The sequence below is a fragment of the Leptopilina heterotoma genome, unplaced genomic scaffold, assembly GCF_015476425.1.
Source record: "Leptopilina heterotoma isolate Lh14 unplaced genomic scaffold, ASM1547642v1 Lhet_52, whole genome shotgun sequence".
Taxonomy (NCBI): domain Eukaryota; kingdom Metazoa; phylum Arthropoda; class Insecta; order Hymenoptera; family Figitidae; genus Leptopilina; species Leptopilina heterotoma.
In genome coordinates this window covers 3,902,513-3,925,314 of record NW_025111114.1, presented here as the reverse complement: position 1 = coordinate 3,925,314, position 22,802 = coordinate 3,902,513, and the positions used below count along the sequence as shown (strand labels likewise).

Here is a 22,802-nt window from a genome sequence, read left to right as displayed (position 1 = left end):
ATATCCAGAATATTGATTATCTATTTTTTCTCTGTTTTCGCTCCAAATTGTCGTATTGTCAAATAGTTTCTTTCTCCACTCAGCGTTACAATAAAACAAAAATAAATAAAATAGAAGAATTAATGAGAAAAAAGGGAAAAAATTTACCTCAATTTCGCGGCATATTCTTCCTCTATCGCACATCGGTCACGTATGAAATGTCCATAGCGTTCCAGAAATTCTATTCCCTTTTGAGTGTGGAGGGACAGATTCTCGAACTGGTCCTGCAATGAAAATATTTATAATTAATAAAATAAAATTCGACGCTGTAAATAATAATTAATAAAATAATATTCGGCACTATAAATAATAATAATAATAATACAAACAGTGAAAATTACAATAAAAATAAAAATAACGAGAAGGAAGAGCAAGAAAAATAAGAACAAGAATAAAAATAACAAGAAATAAGAAATAAGAATAAGAATAAGAAATAAAGACAAGAATAACAATAGAAATCAAGAAACTAATAAAAATTGAAACAAAACTTTCTGTAACGCCTTATAACAATCTCTCCTCTCGATTCATTATTATGATAATAATATAGTGATATAATAATAAATGAGGCAAGAACCTTTATAGAAATTATAAATACTTAAATCGATTCGCGTTTATACATTAGATCCCTGACCCTAGACAGACTTTCGTGACTTGTGAACTTATCACGAAACAGTGATTGTGTGTATACAGGCAAGTCAAGTGAAATGCTTGATTCAACGATATAAACATTTTTCTATTTTTAGAAATAAAAAAAAAACCCCCTCTCTAATAATTTCTCGAAAGACAATTATCGGAAAACAAAAGTTTATTTAGTCCCTAGACATGTTTACATAATCTCCACATATTTACTATGTGTACAAATATATATTATCACTTCCCTCGATGCTAAATAAATAGAAATTATTTTCCTCGCACAATTTAGGAAATGTTGAAATTAAACAAAATTTTTTAATATTTTTAATTAAATAAATATTTTTTCTTAGATGTTTAAATTTTATTCTACAACCAGAGAATAAATAAAACGTAATTTTGTAAATAAACTTTTATTTGAACAAAATTTTACTAATATTTTATTCGTTTCACTATTGATGAATGAATATCGATGATAAATCGAAATTAACTCCTCTCTAAATATTTTTCTACATACGCAAATACTAAAATCAATTCTAACTTATATTGTAACTTTCTAAAATTTTCCCATTATAATTTTGCAATTTATGAGACAATTTGCGAAAGTCAAATATATTTATAATTTTTTTTTTCACCTTTCTTGTATTTTAATAAAAAAGAAAAAATTATTTTCCTAATCAGAAACCTTATAAATTGTAATATATATTTAACACATAGCACATAAAAACATTTTTAATCACGTTTTAACTCGATCTCAGTCACTAGGTTAGAGAGACATGAGTGAAACTCGATTATAAGTCCTTTGTAAAATCGTCTTATCGGAGTTCCACTTTTTTTTCTCTTCGATTTCCAGTCCTCTTTTCTAGTGCAAAACGTGCTCTATCGTTTATATTTAACTACGCTTCAAAGATTTCTATAACTCGCATTTGTCATATTTAGAATAATAAAAATAAATCACAACAGAAATTATTGTCAGACAATTGAGGCAATATTTTTGCATAATTATTTAAATTAATAGAAACACAGGCTTCTTACTCGATAATTAATTTTAAAAAAGTAACAAAAAGTGGTTTTAAGACTGAAAAAAGTCGAAAAAATAAACTTGACGACTCATTTTTTTTCATAGTTTCTAAATAAAATAAATTAAATTACATTAAAAGAAAATAAATATTATAAATAAATCTATCAGTTTTGCAACGAATTTTATTAAAGTTTTTAGAAATAATTGATTTCCTGAGAAGAATTTTATTATTTATAAAAATAATTGAATTCTGGCGCAGAATTTTTCAAAAATTTTTTTTAAATAATAGATTTACTTCGAAAAATTTTATGAAAATTTTGTTTAAAACAATTGAATTCCAGGAAAAATTAAATTAGGTTTTTGAAAATAATTGAATTTTTTAGAAGAATTTTAAGAAAATTTAAAAAAATAATTCAATTATTTAGAATACTTTATTTAAAATTGTATTAAAAATAATTGATATCTTGCGATGATTTTTATTATTTATAAAAAATAATTGAATTCTTTGCAATGAATTTTATTAGTTATTACAATTTTTTTAAAATAATTGAATTCTTGCTAAGAACTTTATAATTTTTTTTTTAAATAATCGAATTCTTGCGAAGAATTTTGTATTAAAATAGTAGATATTGAAAATAATTGAATTTCGAAAAATGTTTGTAAATAATTGAATCGTTTGAAAGATTTTATTAAAATTTTTTTGAATTCTTTTCACACTGAAAAAAAAAAATTATTTGATTCAAATAACCGATTAATTGACTATTATCAATTAAATATTCAATTGAATCAAATAATAATTATTGGAGTCAATTAAATGGTATTTGCTTCAAATACTGAAATTATTGGTTCAAATACCATTTAATTAACTCCAATAAATATTATATTGATTTACGTAAATATTTAATTGATAATAGTCAAATAATCGGTTATTTGAATCAAATATTTTTTTTCAGTGTAAGAATTTTATAAAAAATTTTGAAAATTCTACTTTTTAATTAAATGTTTCCCTATTTTTACCAACTTTCATAATTTAGAGTAAAATTCCACATTTTTATTCTCGAAAATTTGCGTCAATAATAAAATTTTGCAATTTTCGGAATTTTTTACTGCAGAGAATAAAATTAAAAATTTTACCAGAGCAAAAACTCTGTAAATGCGGTAAAAATTGTGAGAATTTATTCAAAAATTGAATTGAAACGTTAAAGGAAAATAAATAAATAAACAAAAAAAAGGGACGCGTGGACATGAAGAGGAGAAGATGCACTTAATTGTGACGGACGCAATGGATGATCTTTGGTTCCAACAATGTATAGTTGTCGTCGAGTTCCTTAGTTTGACTTGAATACTATCAGACGTTGAACTTTTATTAGTGACACCGCCTCTGCACTTTCTCGGGCATAAGTTTCCAACCTATATGACTGCACATGCGTGTATACTCTGTAGAAAACCGCATATTAAGAACGATCCGGTTACCACTATATACTGTATATACACACATGTTTACTCTCATTGTGGGTTCGCTAATAAAACTTTCTGAATATTTAAACACTGAAAAAAAACAAATTTTTTTCAACATTAAACAATTCAAATTCTCAAATTCAATTAAATTCTTCAGATTCGATTATTATTAAGAATTAAAATGTTTGTTTAAAATTCCTTGGCAGAATTCAAATATTTACACAAATATTAACATTTTTCACAGGATTTCAATTATTTTCAAATATTTTAATCAAAATTTTCGAAAGAAATCCATTATTTTAAATACAATTTTAATTAAATTTTGTTTGAAATAATTCGATTATTCGTTTAGATTTTAATAAAATTATTCCCAAGAATTCAAATATTTGCATAAATAATTCTTCGAATGAATTCAATTATTAAAGATAAATAACAAAATTATTCCCGAAAATTCAATTATTTTGAAGCATTTAAATAAAGATCTTTGCAAAATTCAATTATTTCCATAAATAACAATATTCATTACAATAATTTAATTATTTTTAAAAGTAATAAATTTTTTTGTAAAAAATCAATTATTTTCAAAAAAAACAAAATTTTTCACAGAAATTCAATTTTAATAAAATTTTTCGCATTTATTCAATTATTTTCATAAATGACAATATTCATCACAATAATTCAATTATTTTTAAAAGTAATAAATTTTTTTGTAAAAAATCAATTATTTAAAAAAAATTCTAATAAAATCGTTCGCAAGAATTCAATTATTGTCTAAAATTTTAATTGAATTCTTTGTAAAATTTAATTATTTTTAAAAACTTTTCAGAATTCAATGATTTTTGATATCTACTATTTTCATAAAATTTCCAAACAGAATTCAATTATTTAAAAAATGTTTTGTAAATATCTTCGTAAGAATTCAATTCCTTTCATGAATAATAAAAATTTCTCAGGAATTCAATTATTTAAATTAGAATTTTCATAAAATTAGACGCAAGAAATCAATTATTTAAAAAATTTTATAAAATTCTTCCCAAGAATTAAATTATTTTCAAAAATTTTAATGAAATTCTTTTTAAAAATTCAATTTTTTTCCAAATAATTTTAATTAAATTGATCATAGAAATTTAATTAATTTTAAAAATTGGTCAATATTCAATAATTATTTTCAATGTCTACTATTTTAATAAAATTTCACAAAAGAATTCAATTATTTAAAAAGAAATTTTAATAAAAGTTCGTCTCCAGAATTCAATTAGTTTCAAAAGTAATAAAATTCTTCGCAGAAATTTAATTATGGTCTAAAGTTTAAAAGTTATCGTCAAAATTTCAATTATCTTTATGAATAATAAAATTTTTCTCCAAAATTCAATTATTTTCAAAAATTTGAATAAAATTCTTGCGGCAAAATTTCAATTATTTTCAAAAACTCTTCTTAATTCAATCAAATTTTTTACAGTGATTCAATTATTTTTAATGCAATTTATTATTTTCGTAAATATTAATTAATTCTTTTTAAGAATTCAATTATTTTCATAAATAATAAAATTTTCACAGGAACTTAATTATTTTCAAACACAATTTTCATAAAATTTCTCAAAAAAAAAATCAATAATTTAAAATGATTTTTATAAAATTTTTCGCTAGAATTCTATTATTTAAAAATTTTCAATTATTTTTAAAAATTTAAATAAAATTGTTGGTATCAATTCAATTATTTAAAAAAATTTAATAAAATTCTGGGCAAACCTTTAATTATTTTCATAAAATAATAAAAATTTCACAGGAATTCAATTATTTATAAATTTCTTTGCAATCATTCAATTATTTTCATGAATAATAAAACTCATCATAGAATTTCAATTATTTTTAATACAATATTTTAATCAAATTCCTCGAAAAATGTAATTATTCTTAAAAATTTTATTAAAATTCGTCAAAAGAATTCAATTATTTGAAATCTGAATTTTTCATATTTTTAATTAACAATTTTGTGGAATTAATTTTTTTGAAAAAGTTTAATTGGATTTTTTTTAAGTTATTTGAAGTTTTTATTTTCTAATATATATTTTATTGAGGAATTTCCGAATAATCGATAAAATTTCGTAAAATTGATATCGATTGCTCCGAGTCGAAGACTCGGAGTGATCGATTTCTTCATGTTTTATAACAATTTTTCATAAGTTGTTTAATTTCAAAAAGGTTTTTTTAATTTTTAATTTCAAAAACCCTGTTTTATGAAACTTAGATTTTTTGGTGAAAAGACAGTTTATTGAAAATATTGCACTATCGCACTGTAGGAGTAAAAAAAAAAGGGACAGCAAAAATATTTAATTAGATAAGGAGAGATTTTATCGCTTTTCAGTAGGCAAATAAAGAGTCAGAGGACAATAGAGAGAATTTCGCAAATCACGTTCTCTGAAGGATTCCAGTCTGTTGAGCAGAGAGCTGATCTGCACGAAAAGTGAAACCAATCATGAAGGATTGGCGTAACTACTTACTGATTGATAAGAAATTTCCTTCGTAATTAATTCCTTCTTTTTATTTGACAATGCCTCTATTTTATTTCATTCGAAACTAAGAAGTAAACAAAGTGCGTCGTAATCTTTCTTCTCTGTGTCAATAGTATTCACAAAATTGATAAAATAATCAATCTTTCAGATTTTTACTATCTATTAGGCGCATCACGTTTTTTTTTTTTATTACTATCGCCCACAACTCAACAAACACCTTTTGTGTTTGAATAACATTTTTAATCTCATGTAATTTGTACTTCTTTCCAAACTTTCCAAACTTTTGTTCAAATAACATTTTCAATCTCATGTAATTTGTACTTCTTTCCAAACTTTTGTTCACTTAACATTTTTTGTTCAAATAAGTAACATTTTTAATCTCAATGTAATTTGTACTTTTTTCCAAACTTTTGTTCACTTTTGTTGTTTTGTGTCGTTTGTTTATAAAATTTTGAGGTTATAAACGTCAAAACAGCAGCGGCGGACCTGCCAACCCTATATCAACTGCTACCAACTTAAATAACGGCGGTAAATTTCAAAACAGAAGAAAATTATTTTGCATATTAATCATAATTTACTTCGAAATTGCTTAGTAATTTTTCAATTAGTATTAAAACTGATTGGAATTGAATTGTGGAAAGAGAATAATAGTTTAGGATTATTTTGTCAAGACTTTTAATAAAGAGATGTGAAATTCTGATCAGGATGTTGAGCATGTTGAGTGTAACTTGAAGTCAGACCCGTGTGAAGTTTGTCACTTATTGAATTCGATTTTAACCTAACCTCAAATTATTTGCAGCTGTGGCAGCTGTCAAAAACGAATAGAGTTCGAGTCGTTCGAGTCAAATAAAAGAACATTTTTACTTAGAAAACTATAAATAAAATTTATTGAATACCATTTAATTGACTCCAATAAATATTACGGAAGCGTAAATATTATTTGATTCAAGTAAATATTTAATTGATAATAGTCAATTAATCGGTTATTTGAATCAAATAAATTTTTTTTCTTTCATTGTAACAAGACGACAAGGAAAAAGGATGACAACATTAAAACTACAGACTAAAAGTCCAATTACTCTCACATTTCATCATTAAATCCACTGTACTCTAAATACGGAGGCAACCATTTGAGAAAATTTCGACGTTCCACAAAAGTCGACCTTAATCCGTATTAACAATTTTCAGAAAACGTAGGTGTCCTTTTAGTCGAAAGTGAGTCGTGTCGAGAGTGGTTTTAGCTCGACTATACATAGGAATGCAAGGCGTTATCGTTCAAGGACGACTGTGTCTTTCGACTTTTACTATATACACACACACACTACTCGAGAGTCTAGATTCTTCAGCGTCTAGCATAAAAGTAATAATAAGAATATAAGGAGAGGAGACAATATCCAACCACAAAACTCAAGTCTGTGAAAATTACTCTTCTCAAACAAAAAAATTTACCAAATCCAAAAAACAGATATGTTTAATATAATACAAAAATGACAGGAAACTGTACAATAAAGTAGAATAAAATCTCACAGGAATAAGAGGAAATAGAGGGAGACATGATTTCAATCCAAATGGCTTCTGGCATTCGCAATCAGCTACTTTACTTTCATTTCCAGCAAAACTTGTTGTTTGCTCAAGGGCTTTTTATTATCTGTACGATATATACACACATAAATTTTTACAATAGCGAAAAAAATACTGAAGATTTAGCAAAAAAAAGTAAATCACCGAGAAATTTCAACTTTTTTTCCAACTGGAAAAAGCCAAACAGGTAAAAATTAACTATATTAGAAAACATTCCCTATTTATTCATTAGATTACTCATTAGAAGAATTTCCTAACAAGAAGAATTTTGTAACAGTAATTTTTATTTGTATACACGCTATTTAGATATAATTATCACAGTTCGATAATAAAAATTATTATAAAGATTGAAATTTGCTCCAGATATGGAATGAAGTTCACGTCCCTGACCAATTATTTCAGTTAATATGCAAAAGGTATATAGTCAGGTTTTCCTTTTTAATCTTCACCTTGGAATCGCGAAAAGGGAAAAGATCATGACACGCATTTCGAGAAAATAAAATACTGCGCGTAAAAAAAGAAATGTTATTCGAAATAAATGTCATAATTTATTTATACTTGTAAGTATAGTAAATTGTTTTTGAAAATGGAATAACCATTAGTGGACTAATTACATTCATTTTCCACTATCGAATGCTATATAATTACAATTAATATACATTAATGATTTTTAATAGTTTTTGAAAAAGTTCTTTGAGAATTTTCAAATTTATTTGTTTACAATTCAATTTTAGAAAATTTCAATTATTCGTAAATTTTTCAATTAAAGATAATAGAAAATAAAAATTTGAAATAATTTTAAAAAAATCCAATATTAAAATTTTTTCAAAAAAAATTAATTCTACAGAATTGTCAGTTAAATGTATGAAAAATTCAAATTTTCAAATATTTTAATTTGAAACCTTTTCAATATTCAATTATTTTAAAATTAATTAATTCATTTTTAAATCAATTTTTATTAGAAAATTCTACGAGAATTCAATTATTTTAATACAAAAATAAATAATTTATTAAATAATTGAATACTTCTTAAAATTGAATTTTTATGAAGAATTTTATCATAATTTTTAAAAATAATTGAATTCTTTTGGCGAATATTAAAAAAAAATTAAGAATAAATGCAATTTTAGTTTCATGAAAAGAAAAAGTGAATATTTTTTTTCTATATTTTTTTTGTGTCTAAATGATACTTTCTCAATTTTTTTTTATCATTTTCTTTAAAATTGTATAAAAAGTAATTGAAATTCCGCTATAAGTTTTGTTACTTATGAAAATAATTGAAAATAATTGAAATCCGACGAAGAATTCTATTAAATTTTTTTTAAATAATTGAATTTCTGTGAAAATGTTTATTTTTGAAAAGAATTGAACTCTTGGGAAGAATTTTATTAAAATTTTATTAAAAATAATTGAATTGTTTAGAAGAATTTTATTTTTTACGAAAATAATTGAATTGTTTCAAAGATTTTTACAAACATTTTTGACAATAATGTTATATTTTACGGAAATAATTGTATTCTATGATAAATTTTATTATAATTTTTCAAAATTTATAAAGCATTTTAACAAAATTTTTTTAAATAATTGAATTAAAGAGAAAAATTTTTTATTTATGAAAATAAGTGATTTCTTGTGAAGAGTTTTATTCAAATTTTTTTTAAATAATTGAATTTCCATAAAAAAATGTATTATTTGTGAAAAAAATTGAATTCTTAAGAATAATTATTGTATTGAAAATATTTTTTTAATTTTGTCAAATTTTTTTTTTAAATAATAGAATTTTTAAAAGAATTTTATTAAAATTTTTGAAAATAATTGAATTTGTAATAACCTGTTTTTTCAATTCTCTCAATATATTTGAATTCTTTCGAGAAACTACATTAAAAAAATTAATAATAATTCAATTGGTGCGAAGAAATTTATAAAAAATTGATAAATAATTGAATTCCTTTGAAATTTTTACTAAAATTTCGTTTAAATAATTGAATTCTTTGGTGAAACTTTTTATTAAAATATTAGTAGGGGAGAGGTACGCACGTTGAGACGGGTTCTGTTTTTCAGTTATAATTTTTAAAAAACAAAATTTAGCGAAAAATTCGAAATGCTTTCTTAAAAGTATTGTCCAGGTCTACAACATTACCAAAGAAAGTTATTTTTTTGGACAAAAATGAAAAATTTATAGATGATTTTTTAAACATGTTATTTTTGACCAAAAAAAAAGTGGTACGCACGTTGAGACACCCATAATAATTTATTTTAAATTGAAACAAAATGAATAATTACGTCAGATTCTAATTGTTTGTTGTTTATTTACTTATTTTGATGATCTTAGCTCAAAGAAAAAAAATTAGAACATTAAAAATTAACTTAAAAAAAATAATCAAAAAATAAAATTTTATTTTGCACAAAGATAATTAATCGAAATTTTTATATTCGCAATTTTTACAGGTGAAGAATATGTAAAACGCTTAAAAATTGTGGATTTAAAATCAATTTTAATGACAGTACTATTTTCACACCGTGAGCGTTTTAACCTGCGTACCACAGTGTGTCTCAACGTGCAGACCTTGCCGTTATTTTGTTAAAGCTTTGAAATTATTTGTAGATGTTAACGTATATGTCTAAATTTTCGTCAGAACTTTAAAGTAGAACCAAAATTGATATGTAAATGTTATCCGCAATTTTTTCTGCCACTAAAAAATACAGTAAATACACTAAACAGGAATTCTGAAAAACACTTTTTTTAACTAAAAAATTGGTTCGCTCTAGTTTTACCGAAAAAAACAGAAGTTATTGCGCTTTTTTTGAATAAAAAGTTTGGTATTAATGATACGACAAAATGCCAATAAAATTTTTGGTATTATCAGTTACACAGGTTATAATATCTTAGTGTCTCAACGTGCGGACCGTCTCAACATGCGTACCTCTCCCCTATATTAAAAATAATTGAAATGAGGAAAATTTTTGAAAATATGTATTTTCAAATATTTTAATAAAATTGTTCGATAGAAATCAATTATTTTCAATACAATTCAAGCTAAATGCAGTAAATGAGAAGAAAAAATGTTTAATTTTAAGAAATTTGGTTTTTCAAATTTTTGATAATTTTTAAAAATTTTAAATTTTTTACCAAAGGGTAGAGACTATTAAATAAGTAAAGTATTTTTAAAGAGCACAAAAATAATGAAGCTCAATGCCACAAAAGAAAAGAAAAAATGTTGAATTTTAAGAAATTTGGTTTTTCGAATTTTTGATAATTTTAATAATTTTTTATTTTTTACCAAAGGGTGGAGACTATTAAATAAGTTAAGTATTTTTAAAGAGTACAAAGATAATGAAGCTAAATGCCACAAAACGTTTTTGATTCGTTTTTTGTTTCAATTTGATATCCATAGAAAAACTGTGGTTTCAAAAATCCCACTTTCAATAAAATTGCGATTTTGGAACTAAAACAGAATTCACTTTCGAATCATGAAAGTATCAAATCAATACTACACAGAAAAAAAATAAGTGTTAAATGTGTTGCGTGTAGTTTTCAGATGGTGTTGTTTTAACACAATTTTGGTGTTATTTTAAGCCCATTTAAAATGTATATTGATTTAACACCCTCCAGTGTTAATTTAACACACTCTATTGTTATTTTAACACCAATGTAGTGTTAAAATCACACAGTGTCGGTTAAAAATGTTGCGTGTAGTTTTAACACTACTTTTAGTGTTATAATGACACTTCTTTTTTCCTGTGTAAACTTGATCATATTGATGCCAAAAATTAGGATTAATTTTTGTATTTGATCCACGTTTTTAGTATCAATTAGTTGCAATTTGTTACTTTTAAGCGAGCTTTGAAGTTAACAGTGCGTTAGCAATTTTATTATTCAAAGTGCCATACAAAGTATTTTAATTTCGTTTCGATCAGAACAAAAACTTTCACTCGCACCATTACATAAATTGAATAATAAAACACTAAGTTTTACAAAAAGAAAAAAGAAAAGAATGACTATAAACAATAGTTTTTCCTTTAGCTTGTATTCAAGAAAGTTGATCCAAGCGCGCGATGACTTTATGGCACACCTCGAGAAGAAAAAGATAATGCACATATATATATACGAGATCGATGATTTCAGCCTCTCTGAATCATTGACGCAATCATCGACTGTCTATATATAAATGTTTGTGTGTATAAACACAAAGACAGTGAGAGATAATATTGTAATGTGTGCGGGTGAACCTCTTGCGTTGATTCAAATCTCCTTTCTTAAAGAGTTATAATATACATATATATAGGGACAGTTAGGAATCATGTGCAGTTGCAGATTTCTTATACATGTATCCATAAATACTTTCAACAAGAGTCTTATGTCATATATACACGTAGTTATACATATAGTTAATCTATTGCATATTGATCTTGTCTAATGTCGACTCTCTGATGAAGAACGATTTGCGTTGATTAAATTCATTCCGATTATAAATTGATGAAGCGAAATTGGAACGAGTTACGATACAAATATATGACAGAATACGCTTGGAATTTTCAAATAGCAGAAATTAAATTCTCATGCACGGTAAAATGAATTGTTTGATCTATAATCTGATCTCATCTGTATTATACCTGTTAACAGAACAAACTAAAATTTGGATTTTTACCATTCATTTAGAGGAAGTGTGTTTTATAATTCCAAGGACTTCGAAAAAAAAGAATTAAAACCGAAGCAGTGAAGATAAACATATCTTTGGTGGGTGGAGTGACGAAACGGAACAATTTTTAATTTCAAATTTCCAAATCGAAAAGGGCTAATTGATTTTTTAGTTAGTCATCATCGTGGACAAAACCGGTTTTTTTTAGTAAAAAAAGCGAAATCATAAACTTTGTTTCAAAATCCACATTTTAATTTCTTATACCTAATCTTTTATGTGCCATCATGATATCGAATAAATGATGATGATATCGAACTAGGTACTAAAAAGTAAATAACAGAGTATAGTGAATTATATGCGTTCGCACGAAACTGTATGAAAAATTAAACACAAACCTCCGTAAAAAAAATCGTGTTTACTTTTAAAAACCCTACACGTGAAATTGAATTCGCCTCTCTCGACAAAATCGCTCGGGCGATTCCGGCTTTTCTTTAGCAGGTCGATAGACGGGAAACGCTATGGGGAACTTTACTTTACTGGTGAGTCATCATCCCATGTACTACTTTTTTTTCTCTCTCTCTCTAGAAGTGCACTTGCCTACTTAACCCAAAGGGAAACACAGGCTTGCAATCGTCTCGTGAGGCAGAATTAAGGGCAACTTTTATGCGAAAACCAGGTACACCCTATATGCACATATATGCATTTCGAAACACCTGCTTGTTGATTTCCAAGGACCCACACACATAAATACTTCCTTTTCTTGTACCTAGCAAGCACACACGTATCATCCAGCTGCGGTAAAACGGATTCTGATAATATTTGAAAGAGAAATAAAAAAAAACATTAAATTACCCAATAAAGAGAAATTATTAACATTTTCAATAACATTCCATAATAATTTTTATTGAAAGAATTGTTGTCTAACCAGTTTTTCCGACCTCTTGTTAGATATTGTATATATACACAAGTAGAAATCTCATAAATAACAATTTTTTAAAATTTAGAAAATGGTATCTTTTGTATAAACTGTAAACCCTCTGGCGTTTTATTACTCAAGATAAAACATTTTATTGATGATTAAACTTTTGATATAACTTAAACAGTATGCTTGTAACGGGTTTTAAAAATTTTTTTCTCTTGTAAAACTGAGTTTCCAAAAACTACCGAAGAAAATAATCATCATAGTACAAAGTACTAGAATTGAAAATTTAAGACTTGAAAATACAGATATGGTCAATTGAAATGGAATCTGTATACCGTTGTTTAAATTACTGAAATGATGACAATATTAGCATTTACTGTCGATATTGAATTACCATCGACTGAAATAAACCATTACTTGAAAATACCGTTAATGGGAGTAACCATCACTGTTTAAAACAAACCGCAAATTGATACCGCAATTAACTGAATGATCCACTGTTTTAATTTACTGCTTCATTATGCAAACTATCGGCACCATACAAACTAGTGTCATCATACAAATTATAAGGATTTAAACTACGAACTTCATACAAACTACAAGGATTTAAACTACGAACTTCATACAAACTACAAGGATTTAAACTACAAACATAAAAATTATAAGGATTCGAACTATAAGCATCATAAAGTACCAGACATCATACATTTTTCTACAGCATAGCTTTTAACCTGAAAGGTGAAATGATTGACGATTTAGAACCCGAACTTGAAGAAACTTGAGAATTTCAAGAGCAAGGTCCCCCATCAGACATGTTTTTATCTCTGGGTGATGAAAGGGAATCCGGATAATGTCATCCCTAGGACCAGAGTACTACATAGAGGCTAAGGATTTTGTGGTGCAACATTCTCTCTTATCGATTACTAGAAGATTTCTTTTTTTTTTTTGGCCCCTTCAAATGGGAGACAAGAAATGAAATTTTGATTCAAGGATAATCAACCCCTGGCTGCGAAACTTTTTCGGACCTACGTGTGTAGGGTTTATAGACAATATTGAAGGAAAAGTAAAGTGCCATAGAAAGAGATGGAAGAAAAATGTTTGGTTGTTAGAAAAGGGAATGTGAACTATGAGTCACGTAATCAAGTTGGGGCGTTACACCCTCCACCCTATCGATCCTGCATTTCAAAGTGAACGTTCACCTCACTGTGACAATTCGTCCATAAAACTCCCCTATTTATTCTATTCCCATTGTTTCTCCATTTCCGTAAATTTCGTTCGAGTTTTTTTAAAAAAACAATCATTTCCTTATAAAACATTTCGAAAATTTCGCTAAGCGACGATTATTCTCCCAATATTGAAAAGAATCGTTTTTCAAACAATCGTTTCGAAGATTGTAGATGAAAAAGATCCCTTTTGTAAATTAGTGAAATTATTATTTCTAAAAAAAACCGAATAATAGTTTTTTTGATGCTTAACGTTGACGCTAATTTCAGGAACTAATATTGCAAAAGAGAAATTATATTTCGAAAACTTGATTCAAGAGACTGAAAGTGAAATAAAAGTTGAGAGTCTATTCGTTGATTATACGGTGAAATAATAAAGATTCACTAATGAGACTCGTCGAGAATAAATTAATAACGTCTAAGAGGTTGGTGCATTAAATGGGGTACCAAATAGAACATTGAACCGACACCTTTTTTTTCCTATCGTGAGAAAAAGTTGTGCTGCAATACCAGTGTTTATATATATATAGTTGTAATAATCGTTATTGACTGCTTTACAACGAAACCTGCATTCATTTATGGTATACCACATTTTACGACACAGTCGAGTCATAGTTTGAAATTGTTTTCTGACAGTTATTATCATCTATTAAGGTTCACTTAAGAGGATAATTGCTAAGGAAAAAGAAATAGCGACAAAATTATCAATTTATTCTCGAATTTATTCAAAAGAAGAACTGAAGGAATTGTAGAAATTTTAACGGATCTTGTCGAATTTTGACAAATTTGTTCAAATCTTCTAAAGAATTTACGATGTATTTGTATTTGGAAGTAAATATTGAGTCATTCGGGTAATTAACATTAAGTGACTAATGCATTTTGCTAATAGTAGAAAGATAGAGAGAGAGAGAGAGTTGATTAAAAAGTTACTGATTGAAGAAGAGTAATTAAGAATCTAGGGGCGTGTTCTCTTGGTGAAGAAAGGGTAGGGCAAATTTGGGTCTCTTCCATCTTTCCTCTCTTTTAATGTGCAAATAAGTATATATCTCTTTCGAAGTAATGATCACGTCAAGCGTAAAAGATTTTAACGACAAAGACGATTCTGATCGTTTGACCGAAGAAACGCACCCTTTTGCTCTCTCACAATAAATACGTGTCACATACTTGTAAACTCTCTTTCTCTCTCTCTCTCTCTTTATTCGCATGAGTAATTACACATCCTCATAACTACAAATTTCCTGCCTTCGTCAAAACAAACAAGACATTTTGACCGACAGGAACCAAAACATTTAAAGAGAGACCTGTTAAAAGTCTATCATCGACACTATTTCTGATGATGATATGATGATGAACAGAAAAGCAAATTTCAACAAAAGCATTCATAAATAGAAAATAACACAACTAAACTAAACTTACTAAAGTCTAAACAAAGTTTTCCTAACGATATCAAATTGAGACAAAAAAGGAATCAAAACGGCAACGTTTTGATTCCTTTTTTTGTCTCAATTTGATTATGATTCGAATACGATTCGAATAAACGAAACAATGAAAATGACTTATGCTAGAATTTGCAAAAGGCTAAGAAGCATGTTGAGAATAAGATTCGAGAATAATCTAAATAGTTCAAGAGGTTACGTGAGACAAGATTTTGTTTTTTTTTCCTGCACAAGTTTTAATATAATCGCAAATATAACGGTATCAACCTTGGTTACAAGTTTATCAGTGGCAATAAATAATCATTAGATTGCGCATTTCGAATAAATGTCGTGTGAGAGTTGGCAAAAGTAAAATATCGAACTAATTTAATTTGCGGTCAATGATAATGGGAATCCATTGGCTCCTTGTTTCTCTGTCTCTCTCTCTCTCTCTCTCTCTCTCTCTCTCTCTCTCTCTCTCTCTTTCTCTCTTGGACATGAATGCAAGAATTCTTTGGAATGTTGCCCCAGGTCAGGGCAAGGCACAAGCAATCACCTTGTCCTGAAGAGAGTAACTCGTTTCAAGTAAAAGCTTAGAAAGGTAGCAATTAAACTCAACCTACAATCAATCTAAATCCAATTTATTATTTTCCGATTCATCATCTCGTAGTTGGTAAATTTACAGAAATTTCCTATTCCTCGAAAAAAAATTGCCATGATAATTTAAAAATCCAAGTTTCGAGAGAGAGAGAGAATGAGGAAAACAATACAGGAATAGTCAAGAGTTTAAATTTTTAAAATCTCGAGTAAAAGGCGGTACAACCGGTCCTCATATAACTAGTAAGAAAAATGTCGGCTTTTAAAAAGTTGAAAGCTAAAACGGACCCCTGGGCCTTCGGGACCCCCTTTCCCTCGTTTTCCTTTTATAGAGGTCGCGTCTCTCCTGCATTGAAAGCTGAAAAGAAAATGAGAAACGAGATTCTAGTTCCGCCAGGTTCAAGGATAACAATCGTCAACACAACAATTGTGTACTTGCTACGGGGTTCTTTGGCGTGTCGCCAAAAAATTTTTTCTCTCCAATTCTCGAGTGTCGAACACCCACGATTCTCTCGCCACAAGAGTAGAGAAAATTTTCTAAATACAGCAATGCGAAAAATAGCGTAACTTCCTGCTACAGAAACAATAATTTTTGATTGGAAAACTGTATTCTTAGTAAGAAATCTTTAGCACGATATTTTAGCAACTTACGCAGTAAACCTACATCGAAATTTATATTTGAACCAAAAAAGAACATTTGTTGTTAAACCAAAAAAAACATTTGTTCTTTTTTGGTTCAACAACAAATGTTCTTTTTTGATTTAAATATAAATGACACCAGACACAAATTCGATTATGATTCTGGAACCAAACTCAAAATTACATTCAAATCTTTGAATGTAAATTCGAAGTAGTTTCGCAAGACTTTGATCTATAAAGACAGAGGATGATGATTAATACTTAATTAATTAATTAATAATTAATGAAGCAAAAAGAAAATAGTTGTAACTCCTTGTAGCTACGAGCAAACAATCGAAAACCTTGCGACTCTAGCCGACAACCAGAAGTAAATAGGCCAACTTTCAACAAACAGAAACTAAAATGTCGCAAAATTTCTCAAAAATCCAAATTACCGGAATATAGCTGTAAATAACAATTCTTTTCAAGACAAAAAAAAACAACAAATCTCTGTCGCAATTGAACTCTCGCACGCATCAACGATGGCAATAATAGCGTTACGACCACGGTAGAGTTTTTTTTTCTTTTTTTTTAATACACGCCAGCAACTACGGATGCGTATCACGACGAGAATTATTATATCCCGTTTCGCGAAAGTCAAACCACATTTTTTTCACGTTTCTTCGGATGGACGAGTGAGCAACATACGGACTCGAAAGCGGAAGCATTGAAGAATCTTTCAAATCGTTTGCATAGCTACAAAATCTATTGCAAAATGTACATATACATTTCGTATAATAAGTGCATGAAATGTATGAAGTGTATGAAGTGTATGAAATGATTTAGAACTAATACAACGCATACATTTCAGATAACATACAAGTTTACTCTCTCATACCCAATGATACTGTATTTCACTCTACATGCAGGTGAAATGATGATAAGATATACCTGTTCCAATAGTACGATAAAAGTATTAATCATCAATATAAGAATTAATCACTGTTTCAAAAAAAGAAAAAGATACACATCTTTTTCTAAATAACCTAGTTCTTAACATAACTTTGTAAATAGTGTGACAAGATTAACACCTAGAATATTATACTTTCACGTCTGAGATTTTTTTTTCTCTTCTATTTTTTTATTCAACAAACGTTCCCATATAGAAATTTCTTTTTCTTCCTCTTCTTCTTTTCATGTGTGTATACAAAATGATTTAAATATTTTAAACTTGTTGAACTGGAAATTCATTTATACCATATCCGTATAAGAGATGATTGTAAGAATTGTAATTATCATTTTATTGACTATATTATAATTATAACTCTCGACATTAAATAAGATGTAAATTCTATGTCAATATGTTGCACTTGAAAATAAAATGTTTGTCAAAAGATTTCTTTTCTTTTTACTTTTTTTTTTTTTTTTTTGAAACTTACACAAACAGTATGTCACTGTCCTCATTATATTGTCAATGGACAGAAAGAAAGGAACACTTTAGACGTTTTCCACTTATTCACACTTGTCTCGCAAAAATCCAAAACAAAAGAAATTTCTCTTAATTTGCAAAAAAAAGTCACTGAATAACAATAATTAAAAATTCTTTTTTACAATAGTCGAAGTGGTAAAGATATTTTTTGATCTTAAAATTAGGTGAATGAATTTTTCAAAAATTTAATGAGGCTGAAGTCATTTAACCATTTTGCATTTAACGATGTGATTTTTGATATCGGATTCAAAAATATGCGGATCACATTTAAATTTTTCTAAGGATGTCAAATTGAGACAAAAAACGAATCAAAAACGTTATTTCGCAACACTTTTGATTCGTTTTTTGTCTTAATTTGATATCCATAGAAAAACTGTGATTCAATATTCTGACTTTTCGTTCAAATTGATTGGATTTAAGTTACTAGAGAATATTTTCCTAAATCTCAATTTTCCCCCAAAAACAGTGGTTAAAAGTTAGCGTCGACGATAGTTTTTGACGCTTTTTTAACATTCCTCAAAAGTGTCTTTGTTAATCGAATATTGAACATAATTTTTTTTTCCTCTTTTAATTACTATACGACCGCGTACAAGGCTGTTGGGATGTGAAATGTCCTCACGTGCGAACCTGCCCCACCCACGCTTTGCGCCAAATTCCTATAAATAAACGAGAGCGAGAGGGGAAAGAGTGAGAGTGAGTGGTTAAAAGGATGCACGCGGAGACGGGAGGGTACAACAAAAGAGATGAAAAAAAATCTCTCTTAGTTTAGACGATAATATTAAAAGTCGCGGAAGGGCCTGTGTTCTATTTTTTAACCCCGCAAAAAAAGCCAATAAAAGAGAGGAAATAAAGAAGTCGAAAAAAAATTAATTGAATTTTTTTTTCTTCCTAAAGTCCCTGAAGTCCCTAAAGTTAGCGTTTTAGAAAGTTTACTTCTTTCCGATTTAGCGAAAACAATTGTTTTCGACCCTAACTTCAGGGATCTGAAATCTAATAACCATATGATTACTAAAATCTTTGACATTTGCTATATAAGCAATTAATTATTTTTAACTAATTCTGATTCCGCATATCTGATATCTAATGCAACGATTATATTTCATACAGAATGGATTGAACAATAATCGTGAAGATAGTTTAGAAAATAGTCAATATGAAAAAGCTTAAGTTAACATTAGTCCAATTAGATTCGCCTCTCAACGTAATTATTATCTTAATCAGTTGGCGTAAAGTGCTACATTCTTGCAGAAAATGTATTTTTATTTTTTTATTTCTCCTGATAATAATAATAATTATAATAATATTAATAACAACAATAATAAGAATTAACTCTCTAAATCTGTATTATTGAAACACTATTAACAACTATAGTGAAATTTTATACCAATTGTTAGCAATTTTAATGGAGTTTTCCCGATTTTGATTCTGTCGTTCAAAAGTAAAAACCTAGTTTTCCGTAAGGTCCTTGATTTGTTCTTTTAAAAATAAAAAAAAAACCCCGATGGCCAAATTTAAAAATTCTAAGATCAACTATAAAATCAAAATTCTCATAAAAGTTGAAAATTAAAAACAAAAAGAAACAAGTTTCAGGCACTCAAGTTTTATCTCTTCATTTCCGGCCCCACAAATGATAACGATGACACACGATTTAATTGTAATTAAATATAAATTGAAAAAATCGACATTTAATTATTTGAAAATTCATCGTCAAGTGCGTATACTACACAAGTGCGCGGATTATAGATGATATCTTTCAAGTATATCTAAATAACAGAATCGACTCATATCTCATGAGAAATAATTAGAAAATAAATAATATAGGTACAAGGTACATTTGTGAAAGTGTCAACACATACACACACAGACACTATCATATTATTTGCGATAAGAAAGACAACATTTGATACTTCCCTGACATACTTCAGACGAACAAATATCAAACTATATAAGAAGCATTGGTTCAGGTTCAGTCATATATACGCTATAGTAAAATACTTTCATTCATGCTAGGAAGGAGTAAGAGAGAGAGAGAGGAAGATTAGAGTAAAACAGTAAATAAAAGTTCCCATTCACTAAATCAGATTTTTCCAGTTGAATTTTAAGTAGTTTGGAAAGTGGGTTGTTAATATTTCTGTCTTTTAGTGCACAAATAGCGTTTCAACTAAATTAAGAGAACATTAAAGAATAATAAAATTATTCTGAAATGGTTGATATTCTACACTTTATATTTATTTTTAAGACTTGAAATTAGTATTCTGTAATAGTTTCCAGTGTGTATTCAAATTGAATCTGATTTTCAATTTCCGAGAGCGAATTATATATCCATTTGACAAGAAATATTTTTTCTCTAGAATGAAAATTGACTTGGTATTTGAACAACTCTTATCAAAACTCGTAAAACTTTAATCCAAAACTCAATTTAAAAATTCCATGGGCAGGATTGTCACGCATTTGCTCTTTTCAAAGTCCCTGATTTTTCCAGGTTTTTCAGGTTAAAGTTAGTAGATATTAAAAATTATTAAATTGAGAAAAGTTTTTGAAAATAATTAAAATTTTGCCAAGAATTTTATTAAAATTTTTGAAAATAATTGAATTTCAGACACGGATTTCAGAGAAGAATTTTACAACTTTTTAAAATAATTGAATTTCTGCAATCATTTCTAATTGCTACTTCAATTTGTTTTAGTGTTTTTAACTAAAATTCTTCTATAAATCCATTATTTTTAATAAAACTAGTTAAATAATTAAAGAATTTAACTAATTTCAGAAGAATTTTAGTTTTGAAAATTTTTTTTTAGTTCGAAGTAAATTTCGTCTATAAATGATAAATCTCGATGAATATCGGTGACTTTTTTTTCTCGCTATAATTTCAATTCAATCATATAATTATGGTATGGAAAGTACCGTTTACTTTACATAAGAGGAGCACAGATAACAAGAATTTCTTGTTCAACGAGAAGATTATGGAAACAATTTTCATTTTTTTTTCAAACTTCCCTCCTTTTTGCGAATTGCATAAGCTTTTTCCTCAAAAATATAAAATCTTTATTTTCCACTTCAGAGAGAAAGTGTTAAATTTAATAGTTTAACAATTTAAAAAAAAAAACAAATTTAATATTATTTTCAATAAAATGTCAAAGCTTTGATTTCTGCGTTAACATCTTTAAATCCGTATAATGTTATAAATTGCGTCTTATATTATTTAATAAAAGATCTGATTACTGTTTAACAAAGATGCAGATTGTTTCGAGTAAGAGACACGTCGTCATATAATTTTTCCGGCAATAATTTTGCAATTTCTGCGATTAATTATACACAAGTTTTTTTTTTTAATTTTTATAATTTTTATATTCATATTTAGCGAATGTGAAGAATACGAGAAACTTCAGAACTAACTCTAGATTTAAAAATCGTTAAGTTTGATTATTATTAACTACTATTTCGAATTAGGCCTATTTTGAATTAATTTTGCTTATTTTTAATTAAATTTAAAAATAATCTTTTCTTAAATAACAAATAAGTATGGAAGAATTTACATTATTGACACAATTTTCAAATTTTCCACGAGTCGTTAAATTTTATCGACCTATTTTATTACGAAAAGAGGGTAAATTGCTCTATATAGGAATAAAATTCATCTCAAACAAAACTGACTCAAAAAGTCATAAAAGAGAGAAAAATAAATATTAAATGTCGTTAAGTAGTTGCAACATTTTTCAAATATAGCCGCAAAATAATAATCTCTTCAAGAATCCAACTATAGAACAAAGAATCGAACGTCATAAAGGACTTATGCAATAATGATCAATTTACTTATACTCGATATTGTCTAGAAATAATATTAATAATATAGAGTTACTGAAAAAAATGTTCAAAATACCGAAAAATACTAGATGATAAATATTTTTTCAAGTATTAAAAATTCAAATATTCATGAAAGAAAGAAATCTCATTATAATGTCAAAGATCCCAGTGTCACTCTCATTGCAACTGTGCCCACACTCATCCTTATCTTTTCTAATTTATACACTCACTACAAAACGAGAATGATACTTTTATGATAAATATTTGTATGTATGTAACTGACAACTTCCACTAGAGAGAGCAAGAGAGAGAGAGAGAGAAAAAGAGTGATATGTAAAACGGTCCATTGCTCTTGACTTAAAGGCACATTACAATTTGTCGACCTTCCGTTATAAATGTTATTTATTTCGTGCTTTCTTTTTGAAAATAAAATGAAAAAAAAAAAGTTGAATCATGTTTATAATATACGCACGGAGTGAGTATAAAAAGAAAAAACCGGATGTTTCAGACGAAACTCATGATCACATGGCAGGTCATTGAATTCGAGAGATGAACGCGATATCCGTAACCTGATTCTGTCATCCTTTAACTTGACCCTTCAACCAGATTTATAGGGGTGCCAGAAATACCGTGAAACGATATAGGGAGACATTCCGGATGTGCAGGTGAATTCAGGGTCCATATATTTTCGACTTTTATTAATTATTGTGATGGAGGTTGAAGGTCGGGTCAAATCCGTTATTCTGATACTACTTCTGCTACTATTACTACTACTACTACTGTTGCTACTAATACTACTACTACTACTTCTACTACTACTACTGCTACTTCTGATGATGATGCTGTTACTGC

The 22,802-nt window shown here is 27.3% G+C and overlaps 1 protein-coding gene across 4 annotated transcripts in view; it reads right to left on the bottom strand.

The window, feature by feature from the left end:
- The window catches only part of LOC122507994 (formin-binding protein 1-like), a 56,804-nt gene that overhangs the window by 25,296 nt on the left and 8,706 nt on the right, over positions 1–22,802 (bottom strand). For all 4 annotated transcript variants that reach the window (XM_043621047.1, XM_043621049.1, XM_043621048.1 and 1 more), the window contains exon 2: positions 148–263. In XM_043621047.1, coding sequence (XP_043476982.1) covers positions 148–263 — 116 coding nt within the window. The remainder of the gene's footprint in view (positions 1–147; positions 264–22,802) is intronic.